The sequence below is a fragment of the Bos indicus genome, chromosome 9 (genome assembly GCF_029378745.1).
Source record: "Bos indicus isolate NIAB-ARS_2022 breed Sahiwal x Tharparkar chromosome 9, NIAB-ARS_B.indTharparkar_mat_pri_1.0, whole genome shotgun sequence".
Classification (NCBI taxonomy): Eukaryota; Metazoa; Chordata; class Mammalia; order Artiodactyla; family Bovidae; genus Bos; species Bos indicus.
Genome location: NC_091768.1, coordinates 20,026,417 through 20,047,867, shown reverse-complemented (window position 1 = coordinate 20,047,867; position 21,451 = coordinate 20,026,417). Strand labels below are relative to the sequence as shown.

Below are 21,451 nucleotides of genomic sequence, written 5' to 3'. Positions count from 1 at the left end.
CAACATAGCAAGCCTGAGACTGCTGTCCTTTAAAAGGCTTTCTTATAAGGCTGGCCCTTGGCTGAAGTCTGGGAACTAGGATTTCGGAAGGGTTCCCAGCATTATCTAAGTAGTAAGAGTGGGTCCTTGTGCCTAAACTGTGACGAACAAGCAATCTGGTTTAAGCTAAACATCAGCTTTCCTTCTGGGAGCCTAAAACTTTGGCACATCCCAGACAAAGGGTGAGTATGTGACCAGCCCCCAACAAAAACCTAAGCTGCCAACTCTCTAATGCGCTTCTGTGGTATTGTCACAAATTGCTGCTAGGAAATTAAGTGCACCCTATGTGAACCACTGGGAGAGGACCCTCGGACCTAATGTCTTGTTTCCTGTGGACTTTGCTCCACACACCTTTTCCTTTGCTAATTATACCCTTTCACTAGAATAAGCCATAACCAAATGCTGAATCCTCTGAGTTCTCTGAGCAAATCATCAAACTTGGGAATGGTCTTAGAGATCTCCAATTCAGTAAAAAAAAAAAAATCACCATAAGAGTTAGAAAAAAAAAGATTTCAATGCAGAAATATCACTGGAATCGTAGGTATGAAATGTAAAATTGTTCCATGTAAAATGATTAAAGAATAATAATGTAAAATCATTAAAGAATCACAAATTTGAGGAAGAAGCAAGAAATCAGCAAGGAAAAATGGGCACATTCAAAAAATAACCAGATGGAATTTTTAAAAATGAAAAAGTTTGAAGACATAATAGCTAAGAAATTTTGAGTCAAGAAGATACGTGATTCCAAACACTTGGAAAGCATAATATGTACCAAACAATTAAAAGAAAAAAAAAAAAAAAGACTAGCCATATTTTAGTGAAATAGCAGATTACAAAAGGTAGAAAGATCTTAAAATCAGCTAAAGAGAAAGGCAGATCACTTATTTTGAAATAATAATGAGATGGACAGAAGAGTTTCTAATAGCAATAATGGAAACCAGGCGTACAATAATAACCTCAATGTGCAAAGAGAAAATAGGTATCAGTTTAGAAATCAGACCAGAAAAAAATGTTTATGTGAATCTTAAATAAATATTGTTTGTATAAAATGATAGTAGTCTATGGGGTTATAGTAGGATAAAACTGTTACACCACGATGCCACAGAAGTTGTGTTAATGTAGTTAAAATACATTAAAGTCATTGAATTCTCTGGCAGGAAGTCAAGATATTTGCTTAACTTAAATCTTTGTTAAGTTAAATAAGAATGGTAAAATTTAAGACTAACAACTGAAAAGAAAAAAAGTGAGATAAAATTCTAAGCTGTCAGTGGCGAAATTATGAAATAGAAAAAGAAACACAAAACTAGGAAAAAAGATGGGAAGGGTGACTAAAAACAAAGGAAGCACAGAACAAATAGATTAAATAGAAATATAAGCATATGATAGTAGGAACACATTTAATATAATCATAATGAATGTTAATAGATTAAAGTTGTCAGGTAAGAAAGAAATTGCCAGTGACAATAAAAGGTAAAATTCAGGTATGTTATTTATGGGATATTCCTAAAAGGACACAGAAATTAAAGAATATATGTGTGTACGAGGCAACTATTAACCAAAGAAACATAGAAAGGCCAAGATAAATATATATTTAGAAACAAAGAGAATCCCTATGAAATGGTGACCATTATATTATATCTAGTGAAATAGTCTCAAAATACACAGGGCAAAACTGGACATAATTTAACAATCAGAAGATGTTATTTTAAACACTGTAATCCTAACTTGATAGCTTGCCCCTTGTTTAAGGGTGTTTTACTATTTTATGATATGTTATTTTTACACAGAAGATCTGATTTTTCAAGAACAAATTAAGGAGATATCAGTATACTGATTAAGAATATACACATATGTAAAACAGTTACTTTTTTAAAAAAAGGAAAAGGTAATTTAGGCCAACACTCTTAAGGATAAGCTTTAAAATCTGTACGAAATAGGAAAAAAAATCATAAAGACAGCCAACATTTGCTGGTAGTGAGTCTCAAAGGTAGCCCATGATGATCTCTGCTTCCTAGTAGTCACACCCTGGAGAGAAATTTTAAGATATTTCAATTAACAGAAATGAAAATAGAATTTATTAAAATTTATGGGATGCAGTAAAAGCAGTGCATAAAATAAAATTTACAGCAAAATTAAACAAAAATACAAGTAAGATCTATAATCAATGATTTAAGTCTGTACTTTAGAAAACCAAAAAAGAAAAGCAAATTAAATCCAAAGTAAACAGAAGAAAAAAAATTAATAAAAACTAGAGGAGAAATCACTGAAATTGGAAACAGGAAATCAAAAGAGAAAAATCAACAAAACCAACAGCTGATTTTTTTTGAAAACGATCAATAAAAATTGATAGGTTAAGTTAATCATAGGGTGGGACTGGGCAGAAGCACTGACAGCTGCACTGTGCACTAGAGGGGCCACTGGGACAATTTCACAGCTAACTTAGGGCAGGGGCAGGGGCTTGAAAACAAGATACAGCACAGTCCTGCTTAAGGTCAGCAGGGGGACAGGAGAAACTAGAAGGGCCCAAGATGATGTCAGCTACACTAACAGCCAGTTATCCATTACATCAATAGGCTAAAAAAAGAAAAATCACATAATCATTATTAATATTGATACAGAAAAGCATTTGATAAAATCAAATACCCATTCATGATAAAAACCTTTAGCAATCTAGAAACAGAGATTTCTCAATTTGATAAAGAATAGCCATAAAAAATCATACAGCAAACAGCATACCTAATAGTGAGAAACTTTATCATGTATGCAGAAAATTCAAAATTAAAAAAAAAAATCAATAAAACACTCTTGAAACAAATAACCAACAACAGCAACACCGATATATAAATACTGATTGTTTTCCAATATAACCACAAAGAACAAGTGGAATCTGAAATTAAAAACACATTACCATTTACATCAGTGGTGGTTTACTTGCTCAGTAGTGTCCGACTCTTGAGACTCCATGGACTGTAGCCCGCCAGGCTCTATGGGATCCTATGTCCATGGGATTTCCTAGGCAAGAATACTGGAGTGGGTTGCCATTTCCTTCTCCAACCATTTACATTAGCCACCCCCCACCCAAAATGAAATGCTTATGTATAAATCTAACAATGTATGTACAAGGTCTATACAAGGAAAACTGAAAAACTCTGAATAATTAAACCAAGAGAAGAGCTAAATAGAGAATAAATGTTCTTGGAACAGGAAGACTCAATATTGTCAAGATGTCAGTTCTTCCCAATTTGATCTACAGATTCAATGCAATCCCAATCAAAATTCTAGCAAGTTTCCTTATGTATATTGACAAAGAGATTCTAAAGTTTACATGAATTGGCAGAAAACCCAGAACAGTCAAGACAATAGTAAAGGAGAAGAACAAAGTTGGAAGACTGACACTGCCTGACTTCAAGACTGACTATAAAGTGACAGTAATCAAGACAGCATTTATTGATGAAGGAAAAGCTAAACTGATTACTGGAACCGAATGGATAGCCCAGAAATAGACTACCCATAAATACAGTTAACAGATCTTTGAAAAAGGAGAAAAGATCTCTCTAAAGAAGCTATCAGATGGTTAAGTATATGAAAAGATTCTCTACACAATATATGTCAACAGGGAAATGCAAATAAAAAGAACAATGAGATATCACAACAAATCTACTAGAGGGGCCAAAATCTGGAACATGAACAACATCAAATGCTGACAAGGATATGGAGCAACAGAAACTCTCATTCACTGTTAGAGAAAATGCAAAATAGTACAGTTACTATGAAAGACAGTTTGGTAGTTTCTTACAAAACTGAACATACTTTAACCATATATCAATCATGCTCCTTGGTATTCAACTCTTTGAAGCTGAATATCACACAAAAACCTACTTACAGATGTTTAGAGCAGCTTTATTCATAATTGCCAAAATTTGAAAGCAATCAAGATGGCCTATAGTACGTGAATGGATAAATTGTGGTACATCCAGACAATGGAATACCATTAGGCACTAAAAAGAAATGAGCTCTCAAGCCATGAAAAGACAGGAAGGTGGATGTTACTAGGTTAAATGCATACTGCTAAGTGAAAGAAGCTAATCTGAAAGGCTAAACACTGTACAATCCCGAATATATGGGATTATTCTAGAAAGGGCAAAATTATAGAGGCAGTGAAAAGATCAGTGGTTGCCAGGGGTTAGAAGTAGGAGAGAGATAAACAGGTGGAGCGCAGAGGATTTTTCAGGCAGTGAAAACACTCTTAAAATAGCATAATGATGGATGTTATTATACATTTGTCTGAATCCCTAGAATGCGCAGCACTGAGAGGGAATTGTAATATACACTATGGGCTTTGGGTGATTATTAGTGTGTCAATATAGCTTCATTAAATGTAACAACAGTACCACTCTGGTGGTGGATGTTGATAGGGAGGCAGGCCATGCGGGAAATCTCTGCACCCTCCCTTCAATTTTGCTGTGAATCCAAAACTATTCTAAAAATAAAGTCTTAATAAAAAAAAAAAAAAGGTCTATCAAAATATAAAGAAAAAATTGGGGAAAAGAATACTGTATGATAATATCTTTAAGTAACCTGTTATACTTAGACTCAGAAATTCTGGGACCACATTTGTAATTGCTCATCATTAAGCAAGTCATACAATGAGGTCATGCTCTATACTGCCTACTTCTAGGAATCCAGCATGACACTCTGAACACCCAAAACAAAGATATTATGAAGAATCAAAGAGAATTAAAAGAGCCAAGTGCAGCTCTAAAATGATGAAGTATTACCAGTGCCATAAAACAACTGGAAATCTTTTTTTAGAATTTGAAACCTTTGGAATTTTTTCCCCCAAAGTTAATTTACTAAGGTCTACTCTCATGTTTTCCCTTAATCCATTTTTATTAAGAAATCTGTTGCTTCACCAACAGTATATTTGCTTGAAGAAAACAATTCTATAACTTTGAGAATTTAGTGTCATTTTATATTATACAAAGCCTATTTACATAGTTCTTCAGAATACATTTCCATTTTCCATCTACTATCCCAAGTGTGAAAATGATATCAAATAGATTAGACTTACAGGGAAGCATAAAAGGGAAAACAATTCTACAATTTAATACATACAGTGCCATTAGCGGATTTTTACAGTTTTCTTTTGAGGATAATCCACCAAATTTTTCTGTTCAGAGTGAAGCTGTCTTCAAGAGATTTCCACAGAGAACCAAGAGTTTAACAGTTCCGGTATTTTACAGGTGATACCTGACAGTTCGTGAGTAGCCACAAATCATTTTCTTTGCCATTTTTTTGCCAAAGTCTTGGATGATGAAGAGGAACCATGACTTTCACCACCACTGTATTGCTCATATAAAGTCTAAAATTAAAAACACACATCTGATTTGTAATATTTAAAATTCAATGTATATCAGATTAACAAAGGTTTAATTAACTTCACATCTTCTTATATGTAACATTTCTCTATTGTTCTTATAATTACAAATTATTTTATACACTATTGGAGATAGTTAAAGGTTTTAAACACCTAGCTTGGCCTAAGAATCAGCTATCATGAGATGCAGCTCAATCTTTCTGGAAGAAAAATGTAACACAGTTATTTTTAAGTGTATGGATGCATCCTCAAGGTCGCCTTAATCTCCCTTACTTTTTCTTTTATAGCTGATGTACATAGTTTTACATAGCAAAACTTTTTAATTGAAGTATATAAAGTTGATTTATAATATTGTGTTAGTTTCTGGTGTATATCAAAGTGATTCAGATATATTTATATCTGTCTGTTCCTCTATATATTCTTTTTCATTGTGTTATTACAAGATACCTAACTTTTTCTTAAATAAAGCCAGTCTTAGATATAGTATACTTTACTATATAGTAAAGTCCTATACTATAAAATAAAATCAACAGAAAATATACTTTCAGTTGATATTTAAACTAAAGAATGGAAGACATTAAAAAATACAACTGCTATATAAATAAGTCTAATTAATATACTAAAATCTACAATATTTAATAAAGGATTTAAGGCTAAGCTAACATCTAATTTATGAAGATAGAAGATATCTTTGCCATCAAGGAACACATAATCTTAGTGATAAAGGTAATCCACCTAATTTTATTTATAAAAGGCTTTAAACAATACACTGGTAGAATTAGAGAAATGAAATATAGAGAAAAATTACATAACAAATTTTGGTCCAATTTCAATTCCTAAAGCCATTGATTAGTTATTAGCACTCGAGAAAACTTAAGAAAAAATTTACCTTATATAAATGCAAATAATGGTAAATATGTAATAAATTCCTCCAGAAATGTATTCAAGTTCTTAACATCTTAGATTGGTGTTATCCCTATCCAGAGAGCTAAGAGTGTTTTTTAGTTTAAGTTACTGTAATTTTACAATAATGTTATAGCTGAAATATTAAACTAGTAACTAAAGTCAATTAAGTATACAGTGTTATATAAAAATGATTACATGTTTAATGTCAGTGAGATCCAAAAAATTATGGTGTAAACAGGCACTGGGAGACTAACAGGTTTGAGACATTTGCTTTGAGAAAAGTACTGACTGCTATATACAGCTACCCAGAAGTCATTATATGTGACAAATACTCTGATTTATCTAAGATGGTTTAAAAATAAAATTGGCTATAAGAAATAAATTCAAAAGCTGTGTTAAAAATGGGGTTGATTTAAAAGATTCTTTACTGAATTTAGTCTGGTTGAGACCTACTTGACAGCAATCTTTTCAATATACCTTATATGACAATCCATTTTCAATTGTGCTGTCTGCCCATTACAAGAGTGCAAATCAAATAAATCTGTATTTGTTAAAAAGCACATATTCAGTATCTAAATACAGAAACACACTTCATAGCTGATCTAATGACTGGGCCAATTTTCCTTTGGTTTACTTGTTTAAGTGCCTATTAACTCACTAAACTATACAAAACAATTAAAATTAGTGTAGACAGAGCATAGACATACTCACTTTAGCAGCTTTCAAAATGGAATTAGGAGAATTCAGGCCAACAAGTTGGCCCAGAACATATTTCATTTCTTCAGCGGTTTCCTTAGCCGTCTGGTTACCTATAAAATAATTTGGTTTTGTTGTTTAGTTGCTAAGTTGTGTCTGACTCACGTCCGACCTCATGGACTACAGCCCGCCAGGCTCCTCTTCCATGGGATCTCCCACACAAGAATACTGGAGTGGGTTGCCATTTCCTCCTCCAGAGGATTTTTCCAACCTAGGGATTGAACCCACATCTCCTGCTTGGCAGGCAGATTCTTTACCACTGAGACACCTATGAAGCCTAGGTGTAAAATAAATATAGAATTAATAGCACACTGGTATCAAGTAAGAAAAATAGAAGTTCATATATAAATGTGTATTCTGCTTAAAAGCACAATAACTACATTCTTATAATTTATCACTGTTCATAGTCCCTTTCCTAGGATAAGTAAAAATGAATGCCAGCAAGTAAAGGAAGGCGATCTCATTTATTTTCGTATTTAGCATTAAGGAACTTCCTTAAGGGAGGAGGCATGCAGGAAAAGAGTAGTCAGAAGGTTGTTGATATTACCAACTGGATAATGAATTTATTTTTAAAGAAGTACCTGGATGAGTTTGAAGCTGAACATACGGATGTGCCAGAAGCTCAGGAATGGATATCCTCTTTTTAGGATCCCTTATTAAACAACACTATAAACATAAAGGTTAAGTTTTTAAAACAAAAACAAAGCAAGTTTCCTTATGCAATATTGATAAAGTATTTTTCCAGGTTGCATCATATTACAGAAGCTGCTTTCTAGAGTGCCTACTCAGAAATGACAAGATGATTTTACACATCATTTCTTCAAAATCTCCAAGTATTCATATGTTTTAAAAACCTTCAAAATGAACTTTCAGTGGAAAAGCTTTATCTACTCCAGAAATTCCAATCATTTCATCTATTTCTCTTTCATTTTCTGGCCATGCCATGCGGCTTGCAGGATCTTAGTTCCCTGGCCATCGAATGAAGCTAGGCCACAGCAGTGAAAGTGCTGAGTCTTAACCACTGGACCACTAGAGAATTCCCTCAGCTATTTCTTTAAGTAAACAATTAAGTACTATATGAAATATAATTCTTCTATATTTATATACTATTAATATTACCTTTAATACATCTTGAAGATCTTTCTCTGGAATATCAGGAAATTCAATTTCATGATTAGGGTCAATTATGGCATGTAATTTAGAAATCTGATTAATTATATGCTGAAACGGTGTTTTCCCATAAGTCATATAGTACAAAATGCAACCTAACGACCAAACATCACTTTTGGGGCTTATCTAAGTTAAAAAAAAAAAAAAAAAGAAGAAGTTACTGTTATTTTGGCATAAAATTAAAATATTATACACACACACATATTTACCCTCATATTTAAAATCATAATTAAACATCATTACATGTGTCAAGTATTAAATTATGTTCGTTACAAAACATCCTTTTCTAGTTTTTATTACATTAGGCAATTTTATCAAAAGAAATGAGCTCCATTCAACAAACTCATAATTAAAATAGATTGACTGAAACAAAATATTACATTCTTGTCAGTCTGTGAAAACACAAAGCTAAAAATCATAACTGCAAGCATGAAATTTACTTGTTTTCCCCAAAATTACTGGATTAAAATATGGTTTTAAATAAATTCATAATATGTAACTAGGTATAGATTTTAAAAAAGGTTAAGCTGAGCTACCCTAAAACTAAGAACATAAACTATAGAGCCAGACTGGGCTGGGCTGGGCTGGGCTGGGCTTGAGTCCCTGCCTTAGTACTAGCTGGTAGTTCTCCTTATCTGTTTCCTCACTTCCAAAACAGAAATAATAAAAGGACACTGTCATGGACATTAAATAATCATGAGATATGGGTAAACATAGAGAATAGTTTCTGGTTCTCAGTAAATATTAATTATTAAATGTTCTTTGTATTAAATTACCTCATTAGAAGTAATGCAATATTACAACATAATTCTACTTTTGACTTTAAAAAAACATGATTAAGACCAAGCACAGCAGTGAGTATAGTAAATGAGAATGGCTAAACTCCTCTTTTAAAAGATACATACTCAATATACAGTATAACAAAAGTAACCATATGTTCTATACAAAGGATTAATCTAAACCAAATGACACAGAAAGCTGGAGGGGGAAAAAAATGGACACATATAACCAAATACAAAAAAGAAAAAGAAGAGACAACAATATTAATATTTAGAAAAAGAGAACACAGCAAAATGCTCCTAACAGAAGAAGGTCATTTCACTGTGATAAAAGGTATAATCAACTAAGATGTTATGAATTTTTATGCACTGAAACCACATTTAATAGAACTATATTAAGCAACTATATTAAATTCTTTGAAGTGGGGGCAAATTTTAACATGCCCTTCAGAACATGAGCAAGAAAATAGATTCCGTTATCTGAACACAAAGACAACTGATAATAATAATAAATAATCTTTTCCTCTAATTTAATCACTTGGAAATTTAAGTCCATTTCTAAACCTAAATCACAAACTAAAAATAATTTCAGATTCAAGGAAAATAGCAGTGTTATGGCAGCATAGTTTTTCAAACTCTCCAAATCCCCAGATAAGTTAGACAGAGCTGCCTGGTAGCAAAACCATAAACATAAGGAAAATATTTACAATAAAACCAGAATGTAAATGGAGACAAATCACCAACAGCCACAAGTCCTGCATGGTAGAGGCATTTGACGCAGAGAGAAGTAATCAATGTGCCCGACAGACCTCAGAACAGAAGCCCCAAGTGGCCATTAGCTGCTCACTGGAAAGCAATTTCAGAATAGAGCTAGACTGGGAGGGGCCCTGAGCTCTTCTTTAGCAACAATGAGCTTACATGTTGGGATAAAAATTTATCTTCTATTCAGAATCCCTAAGGCCACTGCAGAGCAGGTGATACAATGGAATTGATATTTCCCATTATTACATATTAAAGTACTGAGTTGACAACTGAAAAAGATCTGAACATTACATGCAGCTCAAACCCAATTTTATTTTAAAGAAAAAAAAATAAAGAAAGAAAAATTTAAACCTGAAATCGGGAATTTTGGAAATTTGTGAAAATAAGAAACGCTACAGTAACAGTAGCAGCAACAGTAAAACTCAAAGTTTTACTTGAGTAAAACTTTATACAGAAGACTACTAAAATTAAAATAGCAATTATTTAAATGCAGAAGCAAAGGGAAAAAAACCTAAAGGGAATACAAATGACAAAGACAAAAGCAGAAATTAATTAGCAAATGAAAATATAATAAGTGAAATCTAGACCTGGTTCTTTATTTTTTTAATTTATTTTTAATTGGAAGATAATTACTTTACAATGCTGTGTTAGTTTCTGCTGTACAACAATATGAATCAGCTATAAGTATACACAGATGCTCTCCCTCTAGGGCCTCCCTCCCACCTCTACCCAAGACCTAGCTCTTGAAAATTAACAAAACTATGGCAAGTCTAATCAAGAAAAGACAGCAGACAAATCTATGTGCTAAAAGAAAAGGAGAAGCTAAAGAGATTTAAGAAGAATTTTTATAAGAGAAGCTGTTACGCATAATTATATGTCAGTTATTTGCAAAGATATGTAGAAGCCACAATTTTCTAGGGAGGAAAATATAATTTAGCAAGTGAAAGCATATTTATTAAGCAACTGTTTTCAGCTGGACAATGTACTAAATGCTTTATATTCTTTCTCATTTAATCCTCAATTACTTTTAAAATAGGTACTATTCGGAAGCCTAACTGACAGACCAAGAAACAGGCAAGTCAGGTCACAAAGACAGTTGATAATGAGGTAGATCTGTAACTTGAACACAGGGACTGCACAGCGATGTATGCTTGCATCCGTTAGACTGCACTGCTATAGGGGAAAAAGGATGAGTCTGGAGCCAGAGGCACCACGGCAGGCAAAGCTGACTCAACAAAGGGCACCAGTGAAACTAGCATGAGCGCTCACAGTGGTAGTAAAATAAGGCAAGTGGGAAAGTACATGGAAAAATTACCTGCTAGAGTTGTACTTGGAAATGTAAAATTTACAAATGAAGAAACGGTAAGAAATAAAACGTTAAGAGTCAGAGAGGAAACAAAAAAGACTTCTAAGGTTATAAGTTCAGTGTTAATTAAGATGTCCATATCAGAATTTAGTCTTATTTTTAAAACTAAAAACATATCCAATATGCATTTCTTATAGGAGCACATTGTAAGGCATCACCACATTAAAAGCACAATATTAAAAGAGCAATCTCAAATCAATAAAGAAGGGTAAAATTGAATCCCAGGACAGTCTGCTTAATAAGGCAAGGTCTCTATAATGGCTTAATTTTAGAACTTAAAGAAATAAAATTTCAGTTATCTGTTAATTTAGTCAGAGACTAGCCCATTTCCTGTTTGTGCAAAATAAATGGGATATAAATAATCTTAAAGTACCTTCGATTTGGACTTCCCATTTTCTCTTGAAGACATATCTTTGATTGCTTCTGGTGGCATATAATTAACCGTCCCAACCTACTTGCCAAATCACAGAAAACACGGAAATCAATGAAAATACTTCAGTCTGCTATTTTTAAAAACATGAATGCCAAATTCTTGACAACTTGAATAATTACAGATTTCAGTAATATATTTGTGAAACTCAAATAACTGACAAAAATATTAAAACAAATTTCTTCACATTTCCAGCAAAATAAATTAGATTCATAATCAAAAAATTAACTCCTTTCAGAATGCTGAGCTATTTCTATGATTATGGTAGGCAGAGACCATAACATTTCACAGGATAAAATTTATTAATGGCCATAAACTTTGAAGGAATTGATTCGTCACTCATTTCTGTGCTGGAATAGACCCAGAACACTTTTCAATATAAACCACCAACCAATCAACCAAAAATCCAGTTTGTCTCTAAGTATTCCCTAGGCCCCCGTCCAAATAGAGACAGGATGGGTGTCTACATCATGCAAGAGTTTCCGCAGCAGGATTATGCCAACCTTACACTGTATTTGTTTTATTCTAAAATGATTCTGCTTTCAAATAATGAATGCCTATACTTTAGAGTCTTGCCATAGAAGTTATCATCAAACTGATTTACAACTAAATTTCAGCTGTATTTTTGATATAAAAAGAAGTAACTGTCAAACAGAACTGTTTGAAGGGCATGCTGCCCAGCTACTCCTAAAAAAAAAAAAATCCAGTTTTATTCCTAGGATTAAGGCAGATCCACATCAGAGATCTGCATACATGGAGCACACTGTCCTGGCTGTAAGCAGGATTATTTTTAGTCATTCTTTGATTGTCATCACCTTGGTTTTTATGGGAACAAGCTTATTAAGATTGCTGTTGCATATCTTATTATAAAAATGTGGTTGAGTACAATATTTGTTATGTTGTTTCCAATATCATGGCCCACTTAATAATTTTTTTCAAATGTAAATGATAGGGAAAGCTTTACTTCTCTGGAAGGATGAAATAATCTTACCTCATAAAGGACAATGAAAAACATAAAACTGCAATTCTCTTTGGCTGCTACCAGGAAACTGAGACAAAGTTTTAGGTGAATTTTAGATAACCAAAATGATTTCAAGGCAGGTATTACTGCTTCTCTACCTCAGCTATATGAAAATCATTCAAAATTGCTGGATATATGTCTACTGGGACTTGACTTTCTATACTAAATTGTATTAACTGTGTGACTGATTTATTTTTTATGGTTATAATATTTATTCTTATAAAAAAAGTTTTCAAATCCTTTGAAAAATGAAGTAGGGAAAAATAAAATCCTCATTAGCAAATTAATACTTCAAAGATGAAAAGGAATTGAACTCTACTGTGTAGTAACCAGCCATTCATTACCTGAGAGTCTTTAACAATACTTGTTGTATCTGGTTGCATTTGGTTTGCGATTCCAAAATCGATTAGCTTTAGCATTCCATCAACTATCAGAAAGTTAGCAGGTTTCAGATCACTGTGAACAATACCTTCAAATTAAATACAGTATAATATCAGACAATGTCAAACATTCTAAGTACAAAGATATTGCACAGTCTACTCATGAGTTGGTTTCTTTAGTCAAATTAAATATTCATTTTTAATATGCTCTGTGAACATACAACAAATTGCTACACGCTAGGCACTATTTTAAGTTTGCAGCTTGTATTGAACCATTCAACCCTCATACCAATGCTGAGGCAAGTACTATTACTATCCTCTTTTTAGTTGCAGAAGCTAAGGTAGAGTTTAAGCAATCTGTTCAAGGCTACACAGCCTAAGGAACAGAGTCATGAGTTGAACCAGGCAGTCTGACTTCAGAGTTTATGCTCTTAACAACCACTGTGCTTCTCTGACCACAAGACAGTACTGTAAATGATGCTGCCATGTGGTAGGACTCTATTGCCCCTCACATACCCACCCCTAAGCCTGATCTTGATCACTGGTGAATTATCTTCTAATTTATAGGAAGAGAGACATAAGGAGATAGTTTACAATTACCTATATTATCAGTTATTTAAAATAAGGAAAAGGCAAAGAACCACTAAAAAGAACCAAGTCCAAACTGTTGAAAAGTTGGAAGGAAATTCAGGATTCTATGAGGAAGGAGAAATAGATTAGGGGTTGCAGGGAGAGGCTGGGATGCAAAAACAAGAGACAATTGCTCTGTACAGTATATAAGGCCATGATAGAATTAAAGAGTTTTAAATAAAACAAAAAAGCAAAATAAACAAACAAAAAAGAACCAAGACCAAGTAAAAAGCCAACCCAGAATGTAGAGCTAGTAGTTAAAAAAAAAAAAAACTCTCATACAAGGTGCATAATACAAAACAACTAGAATGAGTAAAATAAACATTTAACATTTTTAGAATGCCTGAACCTTAGTCTCAGATCTGCTGCGATTCAAATATTTGGAGACCCAGGACTAGGGACTATGTTATTACTGATAATGAAACATTTTGTGTTATGGATGCTTCATGAACGTGGGGATTTGAGTTCATGCCCTGTATTCTTTTGTTAACAGTATTTTAAAGAAATGGTTTTGTCTCTTCATCTTCATTAAACTGCCAAATATTTAGTTTATTTAGCCTAAAGCTGCCAATAACCAATACCTTAAAATTATAAGTGTCTTTCTCTAAGATGGCACTACTAATGAATATTTTAACATTATAATGAAGAGATTTTAAAATACCATGTTGATGAATTGTGTAAACTGCCTCCAACATATTTTTCCAGTAACTCTTCCGTTCCCATGGACTGATGGATTTTTTCTTTTTAAGCCAAGTATTCAGATCAATATTTCCACACTCCATTACCATGTAGATGTACTGATCTGTGATTTCACTGCCATTAAAATAAACGAAAACAAAACAATAAATGGTTAGATTATACTACCAAGATTTAAGTGTTTATCATAAGAATTAAAGCAAAAAAAAAAAAAAAGTTTTCTTTTAAACTGAAAAATTCTTACTAATCATAAAGTCGGATGATCTTATCACTATGTTGTTGTAGTTTATTCAGGTAAGCAATTTCATTCCGGTAACTCTCAACTGTTTGGCTATCTGCTTCTTCTAAGTTCACATACTTTATAGCATGTATTTGTTTCTTTTCATTCAATACCTGAAATACCTATACAGTAAAACAAAGGAAAAAGTTTAGAATACATTATTTATATATTCTCACAATACTTCTACATTTATTAGACAGACACATAAGGATTATTGATGTAAATAATTTAAAATGTTTGGCCTTCAATATCACTGATGAACATAGATGCAAAAATCCTTAATAAAATTCTAGCAATCAGAATCCAACAACACATTAAAAAGATCATACACCATGACCAAGTGGGCTTTATCCCAGGGATGCAAGGATTCTTCAATATCCGCAAATCAATCAATGTAATACACCATATTAACAAATTGAAAAATAAAAACCATATGATTATCTCAATAGATGCAGAGAAAGCCTTTGACAAAATTCAACATCTATTTATGAAAAAAACTCTCCAGAAAGCAGGAATAGAAGGAACATACCTCAACATAATAAAAGCTATTTATGACAAACCCACAGCAAACATTATCCTCAATGGTGAAAAATTGAAAGCATTCCCTCTAAAGTCAGGAACAAGACAAGGGTGCCCACTTTCACCATTACTATTCAACATAGTTTTGGAAGTTTTGGCCACAGCAATCAGAGCAGAAAAAGAAATAAAAGGAATCCAAATTGGAAAAGAAGAAGTAAAACTCTGTTTGCAGATGACATGATCTTCTACATAGAAAACCCTAAAGACTCCACCAGAAAATTACTAGAACTAATCAATGATTATAGTAAAGTTGCAGGATATAAAATCAACACACAGAAATCCCTTGCATTCCTATACACTAATAATGAGAAAACAGAAAGAGAAATTAAGGAAACAATTCCATTCACCATTGCAACGGAAAGAATAAAATACTTAGGAATATATCTACCTAGAGAAACTAAAGACCTATACATAGAAAACTATAAAACACTGGTGAAAGAAATCAAAGAGGACACTAATTGATGGAGAAATATACCACGTTCATGGATTGGAAGCATCAATACAGTGAAAATGAGTATACTACCCAAAGCAATTTATAGATTCAATGCTATCCCTATCAAGCTACCAACGGTATTCTTCACAGGGCTAGAACAAATAATTTCACAATTTGTATGGAAATACAAAAAACCTCGAATAGCCAAAGCTATCTTGAGAAAGAAGAATGGAACTGGAGGAATCAACCTACCTGACTTCAGGCTCTACTACAAAGCCACAGTCATCAAGACAGTATGGTACTGGCACAAAGACAGAAATATAGATCAATGGAACAAAATAGAAAGCCCAGAGATAAATCCACGCACATATGGACACCTTATCTTTGACAAAGGAGGCAAGAATATACAATGGATTAAAGACAATCTCTTTAACAAGTGGTGCTGGGAAATCTGGTCAACCACTTGTAAAAGAATGAAACTAGAACACTTTCTAACACCATACGCAAAAATAAACTCAAAATGGATTAAAGATCTAAATGTAAGACCAGAAACTATAAAACTCCTAGAGGAGAACATAGGCAAAACACTCTCCGACATACATCACAGCAGGATCCTCTATGACCCACCTCCCAGAATATTGGAAATAAAAGCAAAAATAAACAAATGGGACCTAATTAAACTTAAAAGCTTCTGCACACCAAAGGAAACTATTAGCAAGGTGAAAAGGCAGCCTTCAGAATGGGAGAAAATAATAGCCAATGAAGCAACTGACAAACAACTAATCTCAAAAATATACAAGCAACTCCTACAGCTCAACTCCAGAAAAATAAATGACCCAATCAAAAAATGGGCCAAAGAACTAAATAGACATTTCTCCAAAGAAGACATACAGATGGCTAACAAACACATGAAAAGATGCTCAACATCACTCATTATCAGAGAAATGCAAATCAAAACCACTATGAGGTACCATTTCACACCAGTCAGAATGGCTGCGATCCAAAAGTCTACAAGCAATAAATGTTGGAGAGGGTGTGGAAAAAAGGGAACCCTCTCACACTGTTGGTGGGAATGCAAACTAGTACAGCCACTATGGAGAACAGTGTGGAGATTCCTTAAAAAACTGGAACTAGAACTGCCTTATGATCCAGCAATCCCACTGCTGGGCATACACACTGAGGAAACCAGAAGGGAAAGAGATACATGTACCCCAATGTTCATCGCAGCACTGTTTATAATAGCTAGGACATGGAAGCAACCTAGATGTCCATCAGCAGATGAATGGATAAGAAAGCTGTGGTACATATACACAATGAAGTATTACTCAGCCATTAAAAAGAATACATTTGAATCAGTTCTAATGAGGTAGATGAAAATGGAGCCTATTATACAGAGTGAAGTAAGCCAGAAAGAAAAACACCAATACAGTATACTAATGCATATATATGGAATTTAGAAAGATGCTAACAATAACCCTGTGTACGAGACAGCAAAAGAGACACTGATGTATAGAACAGTCTTATGGACTCTGTTGCAGAGGGAGAGGGTGGGAAGATTTGGGAGAATGGCATTGAAACATGTATAATATCATGTATGAAACGAGTTGCCAGTCCAGGTTCGATGCACGATACTGGATGCCTGGGACTAGTGCACTGGGATGACCCAGAGGGATGGTATGGGGAGGGAGGAGGGAGGAGGGTTCAGGATGGGGAACACATGTATACCTGTGGCGGATTCATTTTGATATTTGGCAAAACTAATACAATTTGTAAAGTTTAAAAATAAAATTAAAAAAAAAAGGAAAAAAAAAATGTTTGGCCTTATTCTGAGTATAGAAGGGAAAAAAAATGTTAGGAGAGTAACAGTACATTTTCATCTACCTATGACAATGGGTATTCAATGACTCCAATGCATAAATCTAATAAAACATCTATCAACATATAAGGTAATTTAAATTTCATATACATTCATAACACTGTTAGATATCATAACCAGGGAAATAATCTGAAGGAAAAGACATTAAAAAATGCCAAGGAACACTAAGGGCTGAATAAGGGGATCAAAAGTAATTCATTTCACAGATGGTGTTGATTCCACTATGACTGGAGTTGACAATTTCATCCATGTGGTAAACAATATTAAAAATAAGTGCTAATTGTAAGCTATCAGTGTATTTGGTTGTGAAAAGTAGATTGAGTTTCAATTTTTAAAATCAAGTTGACAGTAACAAGATGTTGCTATGGTGAGGTCCAGGCCAAACTGTTCTGGCTATAATGACAGTCAATTTCTAATCAATGCTTATTAGGCAGATAATATTAATACATTTGGAAAAATACTGGTAATGTGTCTAACTTTCAGCAAATGTGCAATGGGATGGGGCTTCTAAAATGTATAAACTCAGATAGAGAATGCCAGTGTAAGCAAGAAATATTAACTTACCTCTTTTAACATTAAAGAAAACATCATTTATTTAAAAGCCAAGTAACCTTGACTATCTGCAACAGTTAGAACTGGACATGGAACAAAAGACTGGTTCCAAAATCAGGAAAGGAGTACGTCAAGGCTGTATATTGTCACCCTGCTTATTTAACTTATATGCAGAGTACATCATGAGAAATGCTTAGCTGGATAAAGCACAAGCTGGAATCAAGATTGCTGGGAGAAATATCAATAACCTCAGATATGCAGATGCTGCTGCTGCTAAGTCGCTTCAGTCATGTCCAACTCTGTGAGACCCCATAGACGGCAGCCAACCAGGCTGCTCTGTCCCTCGGATTCTCCAGGCAAGAATACTGGAGTGGGTTGCCACTTCCTTCTCCAATGCATGCCTGCATACTAAGTCACTTCAGCCGTGTCTGACTCTGTGCAACCCCATGGACAGCAGCCCACCAGGCTCCTCTGTCCACGGTATTCTCTAGGCAAAAATACTGGAGTGGGTTGCCATTTCCTTCTCCAATGCATGCCTGCATACTAAGTCACTTCAGCCGTGTCCAACTCTGTGCAACCCCATGGACATCAGCCCATCAGGCTCCCCTGTCCACAGTATTCTCTAGGCAAGAATACTGGGGTGGGTTGCCATTTCTGTCTCCTGATATGCGGGTGACACCACCCTTATGGCAGAAAGCAAAGAAGAACTAAGAGCCTCTTGATGAAAGTGAAAGAGGAGAGTGAAAAAGTTGGCTTAAAACTCAACATTCAGAAAACTAACCTCATGGCATCTGGTCCCATCACTTCATGCCAAATAGATGGGGAAACAGTGACAGACTATATTTTGGGGCTCCAAAATCACTGCAGATGGTGACTGCAGCCATGAAATTAAAAGACGCTTGCTTGGAAGAAAAGTTATGACCAACCTAGACAGCATATTAAAAAGCAGAGACGTTACTTTGCCAACAAAGGTCCATCTAGTCAAAGCTATGGTTTTTCCAGTAGTCATGTATAGATGTGAGAATTGAACTATAAAGAAAGCTGAGCGCCAAAGAATTGATGCTTTTGAACTGTGGTGTTGGAGAAGACTCTTGTGAGTCCCTTGAACTGCCAGGAGATCCAACCAGTCTATCCTAAAGGAGATCAGTCCTGGGTGTTCATTGGAAGGACTGACACTGAAGCTGAAACTCCAATACTTTGGCCACCTAATGCGAAGAACTGACTCACTGGAAAAGACCCTGATGCTGGGAAAGATTGAAGGCAGGAGGAGAAGGGGACGACAGAGGATGAGATAGTTGGATAGCATCACCAACTCAATGGACATGAGTTTGAGTAAAGTCCGGGAATTGGTGATGGACAGGGAGGCCTGGCATGCTGCAGTCCACGGGGTTGCAAAGTCGGACACAACTGAGTGACTGAACTGAACTGATCCAGCAAATAGTGGCAAGAAATAAGAAAAGAGCCCAAGAGTAAATGAGATTCATGCATTGAAACCGCACTGAAAGCAGAGCCTATCAGGTCGTCGGCTACATCCAATTACCTGTACTTTAAATACAAAACTCTAACAAAGTATTGTTGGTTTACTTGCTCAGAAAGCAAATTAGAGGGGGAGGAACATAAAACAGTGATAGGGCAAGAGGCAGCAGACAACAGCAAGGAATGAAAGAAAAGCAATTTTAAACAGCACAAAGCTATTTGGCATGAGGTAAACACACAGAGTCGGACACGACTGAAGCGACTTAGCAGCAGCAGCAGCAAACAGCCTTACGGGCTTCCCTGGTGGCTCAGTTGTAAAGAATCTGCTTGCTAATGCAGGAAATGCAAGTTCGATCCCTGTGCTGGAAAGAGCCCCTGAAGAAGGAGATGGCAACCCACTCCAGTATTCTGGCCCTGGAAATGTCATGGATAGAGGAGCCTGCGGGGCTACAGTCCATGAGGTCCAAGAGTCAGACACAACTTAGCAACTAAACAACAACAAACAGCCTTACACCTCTCAGAGAATTTAGAGTATCTACTATTCTGTTTCAATACAATTAGAATGTTAGGAGCAGCTTCTGCCCAGGGCTGGAAGGATGCTGAGATGACATGTTTGTGTGTAGCAAACATTAGCTACCATTATTAAAGACAATTAGGACAGAATAAAGTGGACATTCAAAACATATTACCATTGTCAGGTATATCAGAAAAAAAGATTTGCAGGATATTAAAACAGAGATCTCAAAAATTTTGAGCAAGTGCAACTTCTAAATCAGCTTTTTCCATGTATGTGCTTGTCCTCCCCTAATGTCCCTGCTCTGGCAATAACTCATGAAAAGGATTAGGGAGCGTTTACTTCCAGTTAGAGATAGTGTCAGTTATAATTTTTCAGTTTCATGCAAAGTTAATGAAAGAACTAGAATGGTCAATGTCTTGACCATTTCTACTAGCCCCATGAATCTTCTAAAATGTTCTTAATACAGTCTAAGTTGGTCACTGTCTAAACTCTAGCAGACAGAGCATGAACAGTGTTAGGTTCATAAAGCATGTTACCCTCTTTTCCCTGAGGCATACTGAATTTGGCAAGGCCATCATGATAATTAAATAATTTAATTGCACGAAGAAAATACAGGCTGGTCATAACTTTATCGTTTGGCCCTTGACTTAAGTAAGCTTACATCATCATTATCTTCCAAGGAAAATAATGTTCAAAACACTGTTAAGATGAAAATGAACCCAATATGGTTTGGACTTCCCTGGTGGCTTAGATAGTAAAGCGTCTGCCTACAACATGAGAGACTCGGGTTCAACCCCTGGGTTGGGAAGATCTCCTGGAGAAGGAAATGGCAATCCACTCCAGTATTCTTGCCTGGAAAATCCCATGAATGGAGGAGCCTGTTAGGCTACAGTCCATGGGGTCGCAAAGAATCGGACACAACTGAGCAACTTCACTTCAATATGGTTTATGGCATATGTATTATCCATAACAACTTAGAACAGCAAAACAGCTGAGGAGGGTCAGCTTATTCATTTAACAAACACCTCAGTCACTGTTCTGTTCCAGGCACCGTTCTAGATAATGGAGCAAACATCCCTATGTTGATGGAACTCACATTCAAGTGCAAGGGGACACAAAAAATAAAACCAAGTAAGTAACTTACAGAACATATTAGACGAGCTAAGGAGAAAAATACAGCAGGAGAGAATACAGTGTGCTGGGGACTGGAAGGCAAGAGCGATGGTTTTAGAATGTAGTCAAGGGAAGGCCTGATCTAGAAGATACCTGAGCAAAGATGTGAGGGTATCTGGAGGAAACTAAACCCTTACGCTAAAGCAGACAAGAAGAGCAAGAATCCGTGAGACAAGTTAGGAGGCAATTTTAAGAATTCAGGTGAAAAGATGAAGCTACTTTGGCCAAAGGGACAACAGTGGAGGTGGTGAGG

General features: G+C 35.0%; 1 protein-coding gene across 6 annotated transcripts in view; it reads right to left on the bottom strand.

Annotated features, from left to right (window-relative positions):
- Positions 1-1,607: 1,607 nt before the first annotated feature.
- Positions 1,608-21,451, bottom strand: part of TTK (TTK protein kinase) — a 46,324-nt gene continuing 26,480 nt past the window's right edge. For 5 of the 6 annotated variants that reach the window (XM_019967074.2, XM_070795773.1, XM_019967075.2 and 2 more), the window contains exons 15-22: positions 14,557-14,714; positions 14,278-14,429; positions 12,951-13,075; positions 11,529-11,606; positions 8,198-8,374; positions 7,660-7,744; positions 7,034-7,131; positions 1,608-5,401 (exon numbers count right to left, since the gene is read on the bottom strand). In XM_019967074.2, coding sequence (XP_019822633.2) covers positions 5,315-5,401; positions 7,034-7,131; positions 7,660-7,744; positions 8,198-8,374; positions 11,529-11,606; positions 12,951-13,075; positions 14,278-14,429; positions 14,557-14,714 — 960 coding nt within the window. In that variant the 3' untranslated portion in view covers positions 1,608-5,314. The remainder of the gene's footprint in view (positions 5,402-7,033; positions 7,132-7,659; positions 7,745-8,197; positions 8,375-11,528; positions 11,607-12,950; positions 13,076-14,277; positions 14,430-14,556; positions 14,715-21,451) is intronic. The other variant, XR_011568378.1, reaches the window with a different exon arrangement.